Below are 14,355 nucleotides of genomic sequence, written 5' to 3' on the forward strand. Positions count from 1 at the left end.
CAATAGATAGAATAGATAGTGTATTATACAGTATATACATATGAGATAAGTAATGTGAGATATGTAAACATTCTTAAGTGTGTAGAATATTGTGAGTGTGCATAGAGGCAGTGCAAAAATAAAACTAGATAGAAAGTCCGTATATAACTAGACTCAGTCCGTATAGCCATTTTGTTAGCTATTTAGCAGTCTTATGGCTTTGGGATAGAAGCTGTTCAGGATGTCTCGTTTCAGACTTTATGCACTGGTGCCACTTGCTTTGCTGAAGGAGAGAGAACAGTCTATGGCTTGGGTGGTTGGAGTCTTTAACAATTTTCCGGGGCTTCATTTCACACACTGATTATAAAAGTCCTGGATGGCAGAAAGCTCTGCCACAGTGATCTACTGGGCTGTCCTCACCACCCTCTGTAGTGCCATGCAATCGAGGGTGGTGCTGTTGCCGTACCAAGCAGTGATGCAGCAGGTAAAGATGCTCTCTATGGTGCAGCTGTAGATAGTGCAGCCAAACATTTTTTTCAACCTCCTGAGGGGAAGAGGCACTGTTCGCACCTTTTCCACGACGGTGTGTAGACCATTTTAAGTCCTTAGTGATTTGGACCCCAAGGAACTTGAAGCTCTCGACCCGCTCCACTGCAGCCCAGCTGATGTGGATGGGGGCGTGTTCCTGAAGTCCACAGAAGAAGAGCTGGTATGTGTGTTAGCTGGAGATTATTATAGAGAGGGGTCTGTGTGTTTGCCTTCAGTGATTCCACTCGTGTCTAAATATAGCCTCTGCCCGTGGTGCAGATTTCACGCTTAGAAGGAATGTCAAAGGTGCACTGCCCAGAAGACCCATGGAAGTTCACTGGGAATTTCGGGTGTTTATCCTTGCCACTGTGCAAAGTCCTTTACAGTTAATTTCATCCTTGCGTCAAGGACACTGATAAAATTATATTCAGCGGTTTGTGCTATTTTAACATTCATAAACATTTTCCCATCTGTCTTCCTCAACCAATGTCCATAAGATTGTTTGACCCTATGTTAACCAGTGAAAGACCAGGCCATAAGACAAATTAGTTTAGGCTGTATGATCTGATCTTCGAATGACATCATATTAATGAAACATTAGGCCTACGGTGATCAACAAGAAATGAAATGGAAGTGGATTATTGTTCTATGGCGGCGTAAGGAGAACCAACACCCTCATGTCCTGATTTTCCTGGCATCCGAGGGAAAACAATTCACTTAAGTGAAAAAAAAGAAACATGTAATAAACTGTCTGGAAAGCATATTGTGCAGTAAGACTTTGCATTTGGCGGCAGAATCAGCTCATGCAAACATTGATCTCTACTCCCTGAGGAATGTAGCTGGCTGGCCCTAACCCATCAAGGCTGCTCCGTATCTCTATTTTCGGTTCTCTGTCCACTGCTCCCAGTTCCCTTGACACCACTGTTTTACCTTGTTACGATGAGGCTGGACACTACAGTCCAATTTGACACTGCTGTTTTATCTTGTTACAATGAGGCTGGACACTACAGTCCAATTTGACTTGTGTGATAATCATCCTGGCTTGGCAACCAGAAAAGTGGAGTTTCCAACCTAGTGGCCCATACCATAGCAGGGGGGGTTGTAGACTAGATGAACTGTAACTAGTCTAACCACACATTAATTTTAGTCTCATTACTCTCAAGAGAGCGAGCCAGCCAGGAAATCTCTTTTTGGGGGAGCCTTATGGGTTTTGAACTGTTTTAGCCTTGTTTCATCAAAAGCATCCTACTCTAATCTTACATTATTGTTCTTTAGTGAATGGGCGTATTAAGGTGTGTGTGTGTGTGTGTGTGTAGCCTGGCAGGTACAGCAATGCCATACGACGTCCCCAGTCCACTGTGATAGACAGCTAAACACAACAGCACCACATTTCTCCAAGTTTGATTGTCCAATGTTTTCAAAAACACTCCAACACTCATTAAGCCTACATGTTTTGTGCCCCCTGCATATCAATTCAGTATGGTTGAGAAGAGTGCACCCTCAAAAACCCAATATAAATGTGATATGATTATGCAATACTCAGGATTTATTTACACAATAGGCTAGTAATAATGCTTGAATGGTTTGTCTACAATTCAGAGTCCTTGCTCTCCCTCCCAGACAGTGTTTTCTGATGAATCATACCTCTGCTTTCACAAAATGGCCACAATGAACCTTTGCTACAGAAATAGACATTTGACAAGTAAGACTTTCTTCAAGGGGCAGTGCAGTTAATAATGTGATTTTCAATGTTTTTTGGTGATATTTCCACACTGAGGTTGAAATAACACTATGATACTGCCCTGTTTGTCTTAGAGCTGTTTCAAAACAATACCTGGATTTTTAGCCTGCTCAGGTGGGATGAAACTTTTGGTCCACATCATGACGTCACAATGTGATCTGATTTGTAATAGACCAATGACTGTTCATCTGATTAAGATTCACCAATTTGTAAGTCGCTCTGGATAAGAGCGTCTGCTAAATGACTTAAATGTAAATGTAATTAAGGGGGTGGGCTCTTGTCCAGCATATCTGCCAATCAGGGCTGTGTAAAATACTGTATCTTCACATTTGTTTCCTAACACCAAAGAAGCTCAGGAAAATAAATGATAATGAAAATACCTCTGACATATTTTTTTAAATAAGCAGTTATTTCAAACCAAATTTTATTGGTCACATGCACATATTTAGCAGATGTTGTTGCGGGTGTAGCAAAATGCTTGTGTTTCTAGTGCCAACAGTGCAGGAGTATCTAACAATTCACAACAATACACACAAATCCAAAAGTAAAACAATTGAATGAAGAAATAAATAAATATTACGATGAGCAATGTCGGATTGGCATTGACTAAAATACAGTATATCCATATGAAATGAGTAAAGCGTTATGTAAACATTATTAAAGTGACCAGTGATTTCATGTCTATGTATATAGGGCGGCAGCCTCTAAGGTGCAGGGTTCAGTAACCGGGTGGAAGCCGGCTAGTGATGGCTATTTAACAGATGTCCTTGAGATAGAAGCTGTTTTTCAGTCTCTCGGCCCCAGCTTTGATGCACCTGTACTGACCTCATCTTCTGGATGATAGTAGGGTGAACAGGCCATGGCTCAGGTGGTTGATTTCCTTGATGATATTGTTGGCCTTCCTGTGACATCGGGTGCTGTAGGTGTCCTGGAGGGCAAGCAGTGTGCCCCCGGTGATGCGTTGGGCAAAGTGCACCACCCTCTGGAGAGCCCTGTGGTTGCGGGCAGTGCAGTTACCATACCAGGCAGTGATACAGACCGACAGAATGCTCTCAATTGTGCATCTGTAAAAGTTTAGGGTTTTAGGTGCCAAGCCACATTTCTTCAGCCTCCTAAGGTTGAAGAGGCACTGTTGCGTCTTCACCACACTGTCTGTGTGAGTTGGCCATTTCAGATTGTCTGTGACGTGTCGCCGAGGAACTTAAAGCTTTTCGCCTTCTCCACTGCGGTCCTGTCGATGTGGAAAGGGACTTTCCTCCCTCTGCTGTTTTCTAAAGTCCACGATCAGCTCCTTTGTTTTGTTGCCGTTGAGGGAGAGGTTATTTTCCTGGCACCACTCCGCCATGGCCCTCACCTTCTAGACATACAGTTATGATTTAAAAATACAATTACTAAGACTGCATGGGGCCTTTAATCTATGTAGGCTAAATGAAATTGATATCGGCTTATGCAGGTGTACGTGTTCAGGTGAAGGAGACTTGAGAGGATTGGTATTTTATTAGTGTTGGGAATAAGTCTCTAATAGAATTGGCCTTTGCCTTTTTACGAATAAGAAGTGCATTTTCTCGAACACATGGATTGCTGTCTGCCACTGAGACAGTCAGTGGAGAATAGATGCTGCTGTGTGTTTGGTGTGGCTCCTCTTCATACGCTGCATTCACCCCAAGGTTTATTTCTGTTCCAGACAGCTCAGATAGGATGGCATTACAGCAGCTCCCAGTAGCTTTAGCATATCTTTCTTCCTGACTTTTTAAATTATGAAATAGAAAATCTGCCGACAATACTGCTGGATAAATAAATGCTGGAGATCTTAAGCGTTTCTCAGTAAAGCACATTTGATGCAGGATGTGGTGACTCATTGCGTGAATGGAACTCTATTCTCCTTCATATCAGAAATGTCAGTTTTCTTGGCATAATCTCTAAAACTATCCCATCAGTGGATGCTCACAAACTGCAGATCACCTGCACTCATATTAATGTAGCAGGAGAGGATACCAGGGGTTGCGTGAGCATTATCAATCAAAGTTTTTTTTTAGCTGCTGTGTCAACTTAACAGTTGAGTACAATCTGTGTGCAGTTAAAATGCACCCTGTCTTTAATAAAAATGCCCGCTGCTTATATTACATCATGGCTACTTTTTTGTCTCAAAGCTAGTATTATTATACACCTAACATTTTCTGTAAATTAATCTGTTGTTTTTGCTCTTTATTCAAGTGCTTGGTGCTTTATTTGCAAATGGGTATAAACACTAACGGGCTCAGCAAACATTTTATTATTTTCTAGTAAGCAGCGTCCCGATTTCAAAAGTCAATGGGGGGGGGAGTAGAAAGACACCTTTCTGTTTGATCTGGTCGCTCCTTAATCCAGAGGCGAGCGTCGTGTCCAACAAAGTTGGGTAGTTGGGTAGTCAAAGATGGGGATGTGCTAAGGTCAGTCCCTCAGTGTATCTCATTCACAGGGAGAAGAAGTCTGGCACAGAATGAAATCACATCACAGCTGCCCTTCAAACCAGTAGCCTATTGGAACACACTGTAGTATATCATTATTAATTATTTTAGGGATTGTGCTGTTCTTTTCTTTTACCTGTCTGAAACGATGTCCTGGTTTTATAAAAAGACACAGTAGAGGAGTTCATGAGGTGAATTAGGATTTCCCGGTGTGCTGCAAGGGGTCTTTTCACCTCCTTTGAGGTACTGTTGGCCAGATAGCAAATATGGTATCATCCCGTGTTGGTGTTGGAGGGGAAACCTGGGCCAAACTATAACATTGTAAAACATGACTTGCTGCGAATAAGTGGCTTTGTTGGATCAGTATGCTGCATAGCATCTAGTCATTTAATTTTACTGAACCAGTTCCCTGGGGGAGGGGGGGGTATTATCTTTCGTTGGTGTTTGTGATGTGTTCTTGTGCAGTATGTTTCTTTTAATTCTTTAATTGTTTTGTCAGTAAAGGCATCATCTTTAATTTATTATTCTTAATTCCAATGATTGTCACACAGACAGGAAGTGGAGAAATGGCCTACTAAACAGTGTCCGTTTGATGAATGAGCAGCTGTCAATGGGTTTTATTTCCTCATTGTAGGGTGGAGATAGATGGTTTGACAACACTCTGTTCCTCTATATTTAGTTTTAATCCAATACTTCCCCACTTTTATAAATTAATCCCTCAAACAGATGTGTGAATGAGAGGAAATAGAGACAGTCTGCTGCTCTTAAGATGCATGTTTTCATTAGTCATCTTCCAATTTACAAAAGCAATTAAGATGCATCGCACACCTAACCCCCATCCAATTTGTCTAATTCTAATGAATTATTCCCTGATGTATTTCTGATAAATGGTTCAGTCCCCATTCTATAAAGCAGACCCAGGTTTTGAATGGGTTGCGAGTGGCTGAGTAATTTTTATTTATTTATATGTATGTGTGTGTGTGTGTGTGTGTGTGTGTGTGTGTGTGTGTGTGTGTGTGTGTATTATTATTATTATTATTATTATTATTATTATTATTATTATTGTGTATATATATTGGACATATATATACTTTTGTAACAATACTGAATGAACATTTATTTTAACTTAATATAATACATATGGGCTTCTGGATGGGTGTTCTTAAGGTGATTCCACAGGTTGGTGGTATTAGCTGTTGCTGACCACATGTTTACATCTTTATCACAAATAAGACACCTTGCTTTCCCTGGTGCCAATTCCATGTAACAGTCCCACACTGGTGCTCTGCTTTTCTCTGCCATCTGTAAAACACACACACAGCTCTGAAGTGACAATGATGCTGAAGAGTCTGCTTAGGAGACAAATACTCTCAACTGTTTGAATAAAAATAGAGTTTAAGTTACCTGTGATGAATGTTGAAAACAAAAACTAATTTCTATATGCAGGTAATCCTATTTTAATAATGGACATGGTAAGAATTGACTACCAAAGTGCAGGTCATAATTCTCATGACACCTAGCAAAATCTGAAAAGCGGTTCCTTCATTTATTCCATAGGATATTTTTAGATTCACTTAAAATAAGGTCTGTGTTTCGTGTAGGCTTATACCACCGTGCCAATTTTAGAACTGTGTAGATATCCATAGGACAAGGTAACTGATCAACATTGGCTAAATATAAGCAAAGATCATTTTTTTTGTAGAGTGCATTTATGAAAATATTTTGACAAACGTTACATTATCCTAGTGAGATTTACACGGGTATCAAAACGCCGAGGCGGTTTAAGCCTGAACAAAACACAGACCTTATTTGAAGTAGCTCAAGACGTTCTCTATGGAAGACATGAACGGTAAAATAACGAAGGAACATCTTTCAAGTTCAGCCGCAAGTTATTACAGGAATTAAGGCGCGTCGACTGTTTCTCTCTAAACCATATACCTTTGACTATTATGAGCCTGCTGCTGCCTACCACCCCTCAGTCAGACTGCTCTATCAAATATCAAATCATAGACTTAACTATAATAAACACACAGAAATATGAGCCTTAGTTTCCGGATTTGACCTATCATCTCAAACAAAACGTTTATTCCGTTCCGTATTTTATCTAACGGGTGGCATCCATGAGTCTAAATATTCATGTTTCATTGCACAACCTTCAATGTTATGTCATAATTACGTAAAATTCTGGCAAATTGGTTCGTAAAGAGCCAGGCAGCCCAAACTGTTGCATATAACCTGACTCTGCGTGCAATGAACACGAGAAGTGACACAATTTCACCTGGTTAATATTGCCTGCTAACCTGGATTTCTTTTAGCTAAATATGCAGGTTTAAAAATACATAATTGTGTATTGATTTTAAGAAAGGCATTGATGTTTATGGTTAAGTACACATTGGAGCAATGACAGTCATTGATTGTTTTTTATAAGACAAGTTTAATGCTAGCTAGCAACTTACCTTGGCTTACTGCATTCGCTTAACAGGCAGGCTCCTCGTGAGGCAGCTGGTTAGAGCGTTGGACTAGTTAACTGTAAGGTTGCAAAATTGGATCCTCCGAGCTGACACGGTAAAAATCTGTCGTTCTGCCTCGTTCCTAGGCCTTCGTTGAAAATAAGAATGTGTTCTTAACTGACTTGCCTAGTTAAATAAAGATTAAATAAAGGTGTAAAGAAAAAAGTCAAAATCGGCACCCAAAAATACAGATTTCCGATTATGAAAACTTGAAATTGGCCCTAATTAATCGGCCATTCTAGATAGATAGATAGATAGATAGATAGATAGATATATGCTGAACAAAAATATAAATGCAACATACAACAATTTCAAAGATTTTACCCAAATTCATTGGGCCCTAATCTATGGATTTCACATGACTGGGAATACAAAATATGGATCTGTTGGTCATAGATATCTTTATAAATAAAGGTAGTGGTGTGTATCAGAAAACCAGTCCGTATCTGGTGTGACCACCACTTGCCTCATGCAGCGAGACAACATCTCCTTCGCATAAAGTTGATCAGGCTGTTGATCGTGGCCTGTGGAGCATTGTTCCACCCCTCTTCAATGGCTGTGTGAAGTTGCTAGATATTGGCGGGAACTGGAACACGCTGTCGTACACATTGATCCAGAGGATCCCAAACATGTCCAATGGGTGACATGTCTGGTAAGTATGCAGGTCAGGAGGAACTGGGACATTTTCAGCTTCGAGTAATTGTGTACAGATCCTTGTGACATGGGGCTGTGCATTATCATGCTGAAACATGAGGTAATGGTGGCGGATGAAGGGCACAACAATGGGCCCCAGGACCTCGTCACGGTATCTCTGTGCATTCAAATTGCCATAGATTACAAAGCAATTGTGTTCATTGTCCGTAGCTTATGCCTGTCCATACCATAACCCCACCGCTACCATGGGGCACTGTTCACAACATTGACATCAGCAAATCGCGTGCCCACATGACACCATACACGCTGTCTGCCATCTGCCCAGCACGGTTGAAATCGGGATTAATTTGTGAAGAGCGCACTTCTCCATCGTGCTAGTAACTGACTTCAGGTGAGCATTGACTGAAGTCGGTGACGACGCCGAACTGCGGTTAGGTCAAGCCCTGGTGAGGAGAACGAGCACGCAGATGAGCTTCCCCAAGACGGTTTCTGACAGTTTGCAGAGATTCTTTGGTTGTGCAAACCCACAATTTCATCAGCTGTCCAGGTTGCTGGTCTCAGACGATCATGCAGGTGAAGAATCCTGATGTGGAGGTCCTATGGCATGGTTACACGTGGTCTGCAGTTCTGAGGCTGGTTGGACATACTGCCAAATTCTATAAAATGTCATTGGAGACAGCTTATCGTACAGAAATTAACATTAAATTCTCAGCCAATTGCACGCTCCCTCAAAATGACATCTTTGGCATTGTGTTGTGTGACACAATTGCACATTTTTATAGTGGCCTCTTATTGTCCCCAGCACAAGGTGCACCTGTGTAATGTGGAGGCAAAAGAAACGCACACCTGTTTAGGTGAGGTACACCTGTGTAATGATCATCAGCTTTTTGATATGCCACACCTGTCAAGTGGATGGCAAAGGAGAAATGCTCACTCAAACAAATTTGTTCACTACATTTTTTTGTGTATGGAACATTTCTTGGATCTATTTCAGCTCATGTAACATGGGACCAACATGTTGCGTTTTATATATTTATTTATTCTTACCCTCTTTTCTCCCCAATTTCATGGTATCCAATTGTTAGTGCTACTATCTTGTCTCATCACTACAACTCCCGTACGGACTCGAGAGGGGCGAAGGTCGAAAGCCATGCGTCCTCCGAAACACAACCCAACCAAGCCGCACTGCTTCTTAACACAGCGCGCATCCAACCCGGAAGCCAGCCGCACCACTGTGTCAGAGGAAACACCATACACCTGGCGACCTGGTCAGCGTGCACTGCGCCCGTCCCGCCACAGGAGTCGCTAGTGTGCGATGAGACAAGGATATCCCTGCCAGCCAAACCCTCCCTAACCCGGACGACACTAGGCCAATTGTGCGCCGCCCCATGGGCCTCACGGTCGCGGTCAGCTGCAACAGAGCCTGGACTCAAACCCAGTCTCTGCTGGCACAGCTAGCACTGCGACACATATATATAGAAAAGTATGAACTTAAACCAGGTAGAAAGTGTGTCAATTATTATAATGAACAAATTAATAAATAATTTAATCTCTTAACAATTTTTCTTTAATCACAATATTTTCAATCTAGAGATTTGTGGTCTCAAACCATTGCGTTTATTAACATTATTTATCAATAATATGGGCAAAATTGTGTTATTGACAATGAAAGAGGTGGGAATGTTGTTCCCTTCTCATAGAATTGTGACATTTACTGTCAATATAGCATAAAAAAATATCCAATATATATTGCTGATTTATTTTTCTAGACAATTTTGGTCCCGAGGCACAACTTGTTCACGAAAATTGGCTTAGTCTGTGCATTTTTATTTTGTGCGTGTGTATGTGTTTTTCACTATAAATCTGCTGCTCGTGGATGAAACGTCAGATGCCATTTGTGTTTGTTCCTCCCACCGACAGCAAGAAACAGAGTTTTTATGACTGGGATGCTGTAAGTCAGGGGTCCCCAATTACATTCAGTCATGGGCCGATTCTTCCTTGAGCGGATGATATGGGGGCCGGAACATAGTTATACATAATTTGTACAAAGCAAATTGACCACAATAAACCCAAACTGTTTTATATAGTATTTGACAAAACGGAATAGTTTCAAACCTTGATTAAATTGGGATATAATCACATATGCCCCTCTAGTTATGCCTAAGAATACTTGAATAGATTTAGTCAATTAATATCACTTACAGTGTTTTATGTCTAAGAACGAACATTATTATTATTTTTGTTCAGAAAACTTGGGAGGCCAAATAACATCATCCTGCTCTAGATGTTGTTTTCTTTGTTTTTCGTTCCGGCAGCCACCAGCACTCCTTTGTGGTATGGACAACCCACTCTCTCCTTGCTGCTTCTCCGACTTACCACCTGACAGGGTAAATGTACCAGTACCCTGCCTGTGCTGTGTGTCAGTGTGTTTGTTGTCACTCCTCAAGCCATGAATCCTCAGCATCTAGTGGTGGTGGTTTTGACCCTGAATTCCTGCAAGCTAGAGCCCACTAGGCCATCCACCCTCACCTCCCTGTAGAAACACTAGAGCCCACTAGGCCATCCACCCTCACCTCCCTGTAGAAACATACCTGATAGTATTAACTGACCCCCTGATTGTCTCATCCAGTTACATTCATTAGAGACTCCTGGATGATCATCATATCATGTGTTTAAAATAACTTGTAAAGAATGTGTTGTAAATAAATATGGACTGGTTGTCCTTAGTTATGGTGGTAGCCCTAGATCTATAAATAGATCTCCCTTCGTGTGAATTCGATTTTTCTTTGTTAGTTTTATACATTTTTGCATTACCATGGTTTTTACATGCCGTGTGAGGAGAATGAGATTTGCGATTATTCTTCCCAGCCTCTCTGTCTGATTATTCTTCACAGCCCCTCTCTGTCTGATTATTCTTCACAGCCCCTCTCTCTGTCTGATTATTCTTCACAGCCCCTCTCTGTCTGATTATTCTTCCCAGCCCCTCTCTGTCTGATTATTCTTCACAGCCCCTCTGTCTGATTATTCTTCCCAGCCCCTCTCTGTCTGATTATTCTTCCCAGCCCCTCTCTGTCTGATTATTCTTCCCAGCCTCTCTCTGTCTGATTATTCTTCACAGCCCCTCTCTGTCTGATTATTCTTCACAGCCCCTCTCTGTCTGATTATTCTTCACAGCCCCTCTCGGTCTGATTATTCTTCACAGCCCCTCTCTGTCTGATTATTCTTCCCAGCCCCTCTCGGTCTGATTATTCTTCACAGCCCCTCTCTGTCTGATTATTCTTCACAGCCCCTCTCGGTCTGATTATTCTTCACAGCCCCTCTCTGTCTGATTATTCTTCCCAGCCCCTCTCTGTCTGATTATTCTTCACAGCCCCTCTCTGTCTGATTATTCTTCACAGCCCCTCTCTCGGTCTGATTTATTCTTCACAGCCCCTCTGTCTGATTTATTCTTCACAGCCCCTCTCTGTCTGATTATTCTTCACAGCCCCTCTCTGTCTGATTTATTCTTCACAGCCCCTCTCTCGGTCTGATTTATTCTTCACAGCCCCTCTCTCTGTCTGATTATTCTTTCCAGCCCCTCTCTGTCTGATTTATTCTTCACAGCCCCTCTCTGTCTGATTATTCTTCACAGCCCCTCTGTCTGATTATTCTTCACAGCCCCTCTCTGTCTGATTATTCTTCACAGCCCCTCTCTGTCTGATTTATTCTTCACAGCCCCTCTCTGTCTGATTTATTCTTCACAGCCCCTCTCTGTCTGATTATTCTTCACAGCCCCTCTCTGTCTGATTTATTCTTCACAGCCCCTCTCTCGGTCTGATTTATTCTTCACAGCCCCTCTCGGTCTGATTATTCTTCACAGCCCCTCTGTCTGATTATTCTTCACAGCCTCTCTGTCTGATTATTCTTCACAGCCCCTCTCTGTCTGATTTATTCTTCACAGCCCCTCTCTGTCTGATTATTCTTCACAGCCCCTCTCTGTCTGATTTATTCTTCACAGCCCCTCTCTCGGTCTGATTTATTCTTCACAGCCCCTCTCGGTCTGATTATTCTTCACAGCCCCTCTGTCTGATTATTCTTCACAGCCCCTCTGTCTGATTATTCTTCACAGCCTCTCTCGGTCTGATTTATTCTTCACAGCCCCTCTCTCGGTCTGATTTATTCTTCACAGCCCCTCTCTGTCTGATTTATTCTTCACAGCCCCTCTCTCGGTCTGATGTATTCTTCACAGCCCCTCTCTCGGTCTGATTTATTCTTCACAGCCCCTCGGTCTGATTTATTCTTCACAGCCCCTCTGTCTGATTTATTCTTCACAGCCCCTCTGTCTGATTTATTCTTCACAGCCCCTCTGTCTGATTTATTCTTCACAGCCCCTCTGTCTGATTTATTCTTCACAGCCCCTCTGTCTGATTTATTCTTCACAGCCCCTCTCTGTCTGATTATTCTTCACAGCCCCTCTCTGTCTGATTTATTCTTCACAGCCCCTCTGTCTGATTTATTCTTCACAGCCCCTCTGTCTGATTTATTCTTCACAGCCCCTCTGTCTGATTTATTCTTCACAGCCCCTCTCTGTCTGATTATTCTTCACAGCCCCTCTCTGTCTGATTTATTCTTCACAGCCCCTCTCTCGGTCTGATTTATTCTTCACAGCCCCTCTCTGTCTGATTTATTCTTCACAGCCCCTCTCTCGGTCTGATTTATTCTTCACAGCCCCTCTCTCGGTCTGATTTATTCTTCACAGCCCCTCTCTGTCTGATTATTCTTCACAGCCCCTCTCTGTCTGATTTATTCTTCACAGCCCCTCTCTCGGTCTGATTTATTCTTCACAGCCCCTCTCTCTGTCTGATTTATTCTTCACAGCCCCTCTCTCGGTCTGATTTATTCTTCACAGCCCCTCTCTGTCTGATTATTCTTCACAGCCCCTCTCTGTCTGATTTATTCTTCACAGCCCCTCTCTGTCTGATTTATTCTTCCCAGCCCCTCTCTCTGTCTGATTATTCTTCACAGCCCCTCTCTGTCTGATTTATTCTTCCCAGCCCCTCTCTGTCTGATTATTTCAGCACTGCCAATCTTTGAAGTAGAAACCATTGAATCATTATTTAATGCAAAATGATTTGATGAGAAGAAGGGGAAAGAACGTCTTCCGTCCACACAAACAACTGCCCCATTTCTAATAAAAGTTACTGTCTGAGCTTTCTTCCCAAGTGAGCCTGAATGTGTCTGACTGAATTGTTACAGCATTAAAGCAGCATTAAATCTGTTCTGTTTGAGGAATTCCCATAGCAGTTGCATGCTCCATTGTGATTAGGAGTGTGGAGACATGTTGGCCATGATGCATCTCATAAAAGTGCATGGTGCTACTTTTCCTTGTCTGAGAGAACGACTTCCCAAAGTGAGCTCCCTCTCCTCCTGCATGTCCTCACATTAATGACCCTCATGGTTTAGGTGCTGTGCCCTACTAATCAGTGGAAACACTGGTCAGTCCCCAGTAATTATAGGCCTAATTAAAGTTTCTGTAGTTAAAAAGATGTTGCGTCTGTGTGTTGCATAGAGCACTAGTATTGCTTCATCGGGTTCGGGGTGGAACGCTCCTATTGACGGAGCGGAATGTGGCGGAGGAGTTAAGCACACCATTATGATTGGCTCAGGGGCACCAACCAAAGCAAGTCGTGTCATTCTCTCACAATCTCAATGAGAGCATGGCCAGACCGTCTGACATCAGAAACTATGGGATGTTAATTGCAGTTTCTGATGGACAGAAGGTTGAGGTTTGCTGTAGGTTTGAAGTGTGAGGATGATGATAGGATAGCGCAGGGATATTCAACTCTGACCCTACGAGTTCTGGAGCCTTCTGTTTTTCTGTTCTACCTGATCGTTAATTACAACCAACTGGTGTTTTATTTTGTTGGTTGTTAGTTCTGAAATATTATCTTATTTTTAAATATATATCTCCGTTATCTTTTATACATACTTTATTTCTGGTTTTAGTCTTTTCAGTTTACACTGACAATGTTTTAACATCCCAAAAATTATTTCTCCCCCCACCCCAAATGATAAAAAATAAATAAAAAAATAAAACATTTGCAGTGGTGGCCACGATTTAACAGACGTGGTTCACCACTGCTATATGCATATAGGGGAAATAGGACCTCTTCACTTGTTAATTCTGTGTATTCATTATCCTTTTCCACAAACCCCCTTCCTTAGCCTCTGTGCTTGTACAGTGCATTCGGAAAGTATTCAGACCCTTTGACTTTTTCCACATTTTGTTATAGCCTTATTCTAAAAATGATAAAATTGTAATTTTCCTCATCAATCTACACACAATTTCCCATAATGACAAAGCAAAAAGTTTTTTTTTTAATTAGTAAATGTATTAAAAACATTTACAGAAGCATTCAGACCCTTTACTCAGTACTTTGTTGAAGCACCTTTGGTAGCGATTAGGTTGTCAGGTTGGATGGGGAGCGTCGCTGCACAGCTATTTTCAGGTCTCTCC

The 14,355-nt window shown here is 41.9% G+C and overlaps 1 protein-coding gene across 7 annotated transcripts in view; it reads left to right on the forward strand.

Moving 5' to 3' along the window:
* The window catches only part of LOC135544260 (kelch-like protein 13), a 73,163-nt gene that overhangs the window by 27,466 nt on the left and 31,342 nt on the right, over positions 1 to 14,355 (forward strand). For 2 of the 7 annotated variants that reach the window (XM_064971734.1, XM_064971735.1), the window contains exon 3: positions 10,175 to 10,246. The exons of the other annotated variants lie outside the window; for them this stretch is intronic. In XM_064971734.1, coding sequence (XP_064827806.1) covers positions 10,175 to 10,246 — 72 coding nt within the window. The remainder of the gene's footprint in view (positions 1 to 10,174; positions 10,247 to 14,355) is intronic. 7 annotated transcript variants of the gene reach the window in all.

The sequence above is a fragment of the Oncorhynchus masou genome, chromosome 8, assembly GCF_036934945.1.
Source record: "Oncorhynchus masou masou isolate Uvic2021 chromosome 8, UVic_Omas_1.1, whole genome shotgun sequence".
Classification (NCBI taxonomy): Eukaryota; Metazoa; Chordata; class Actinopteri; order Salmoniformes; family Salmonidae; genus Oncorhynchus; species Oncorhynchus masou.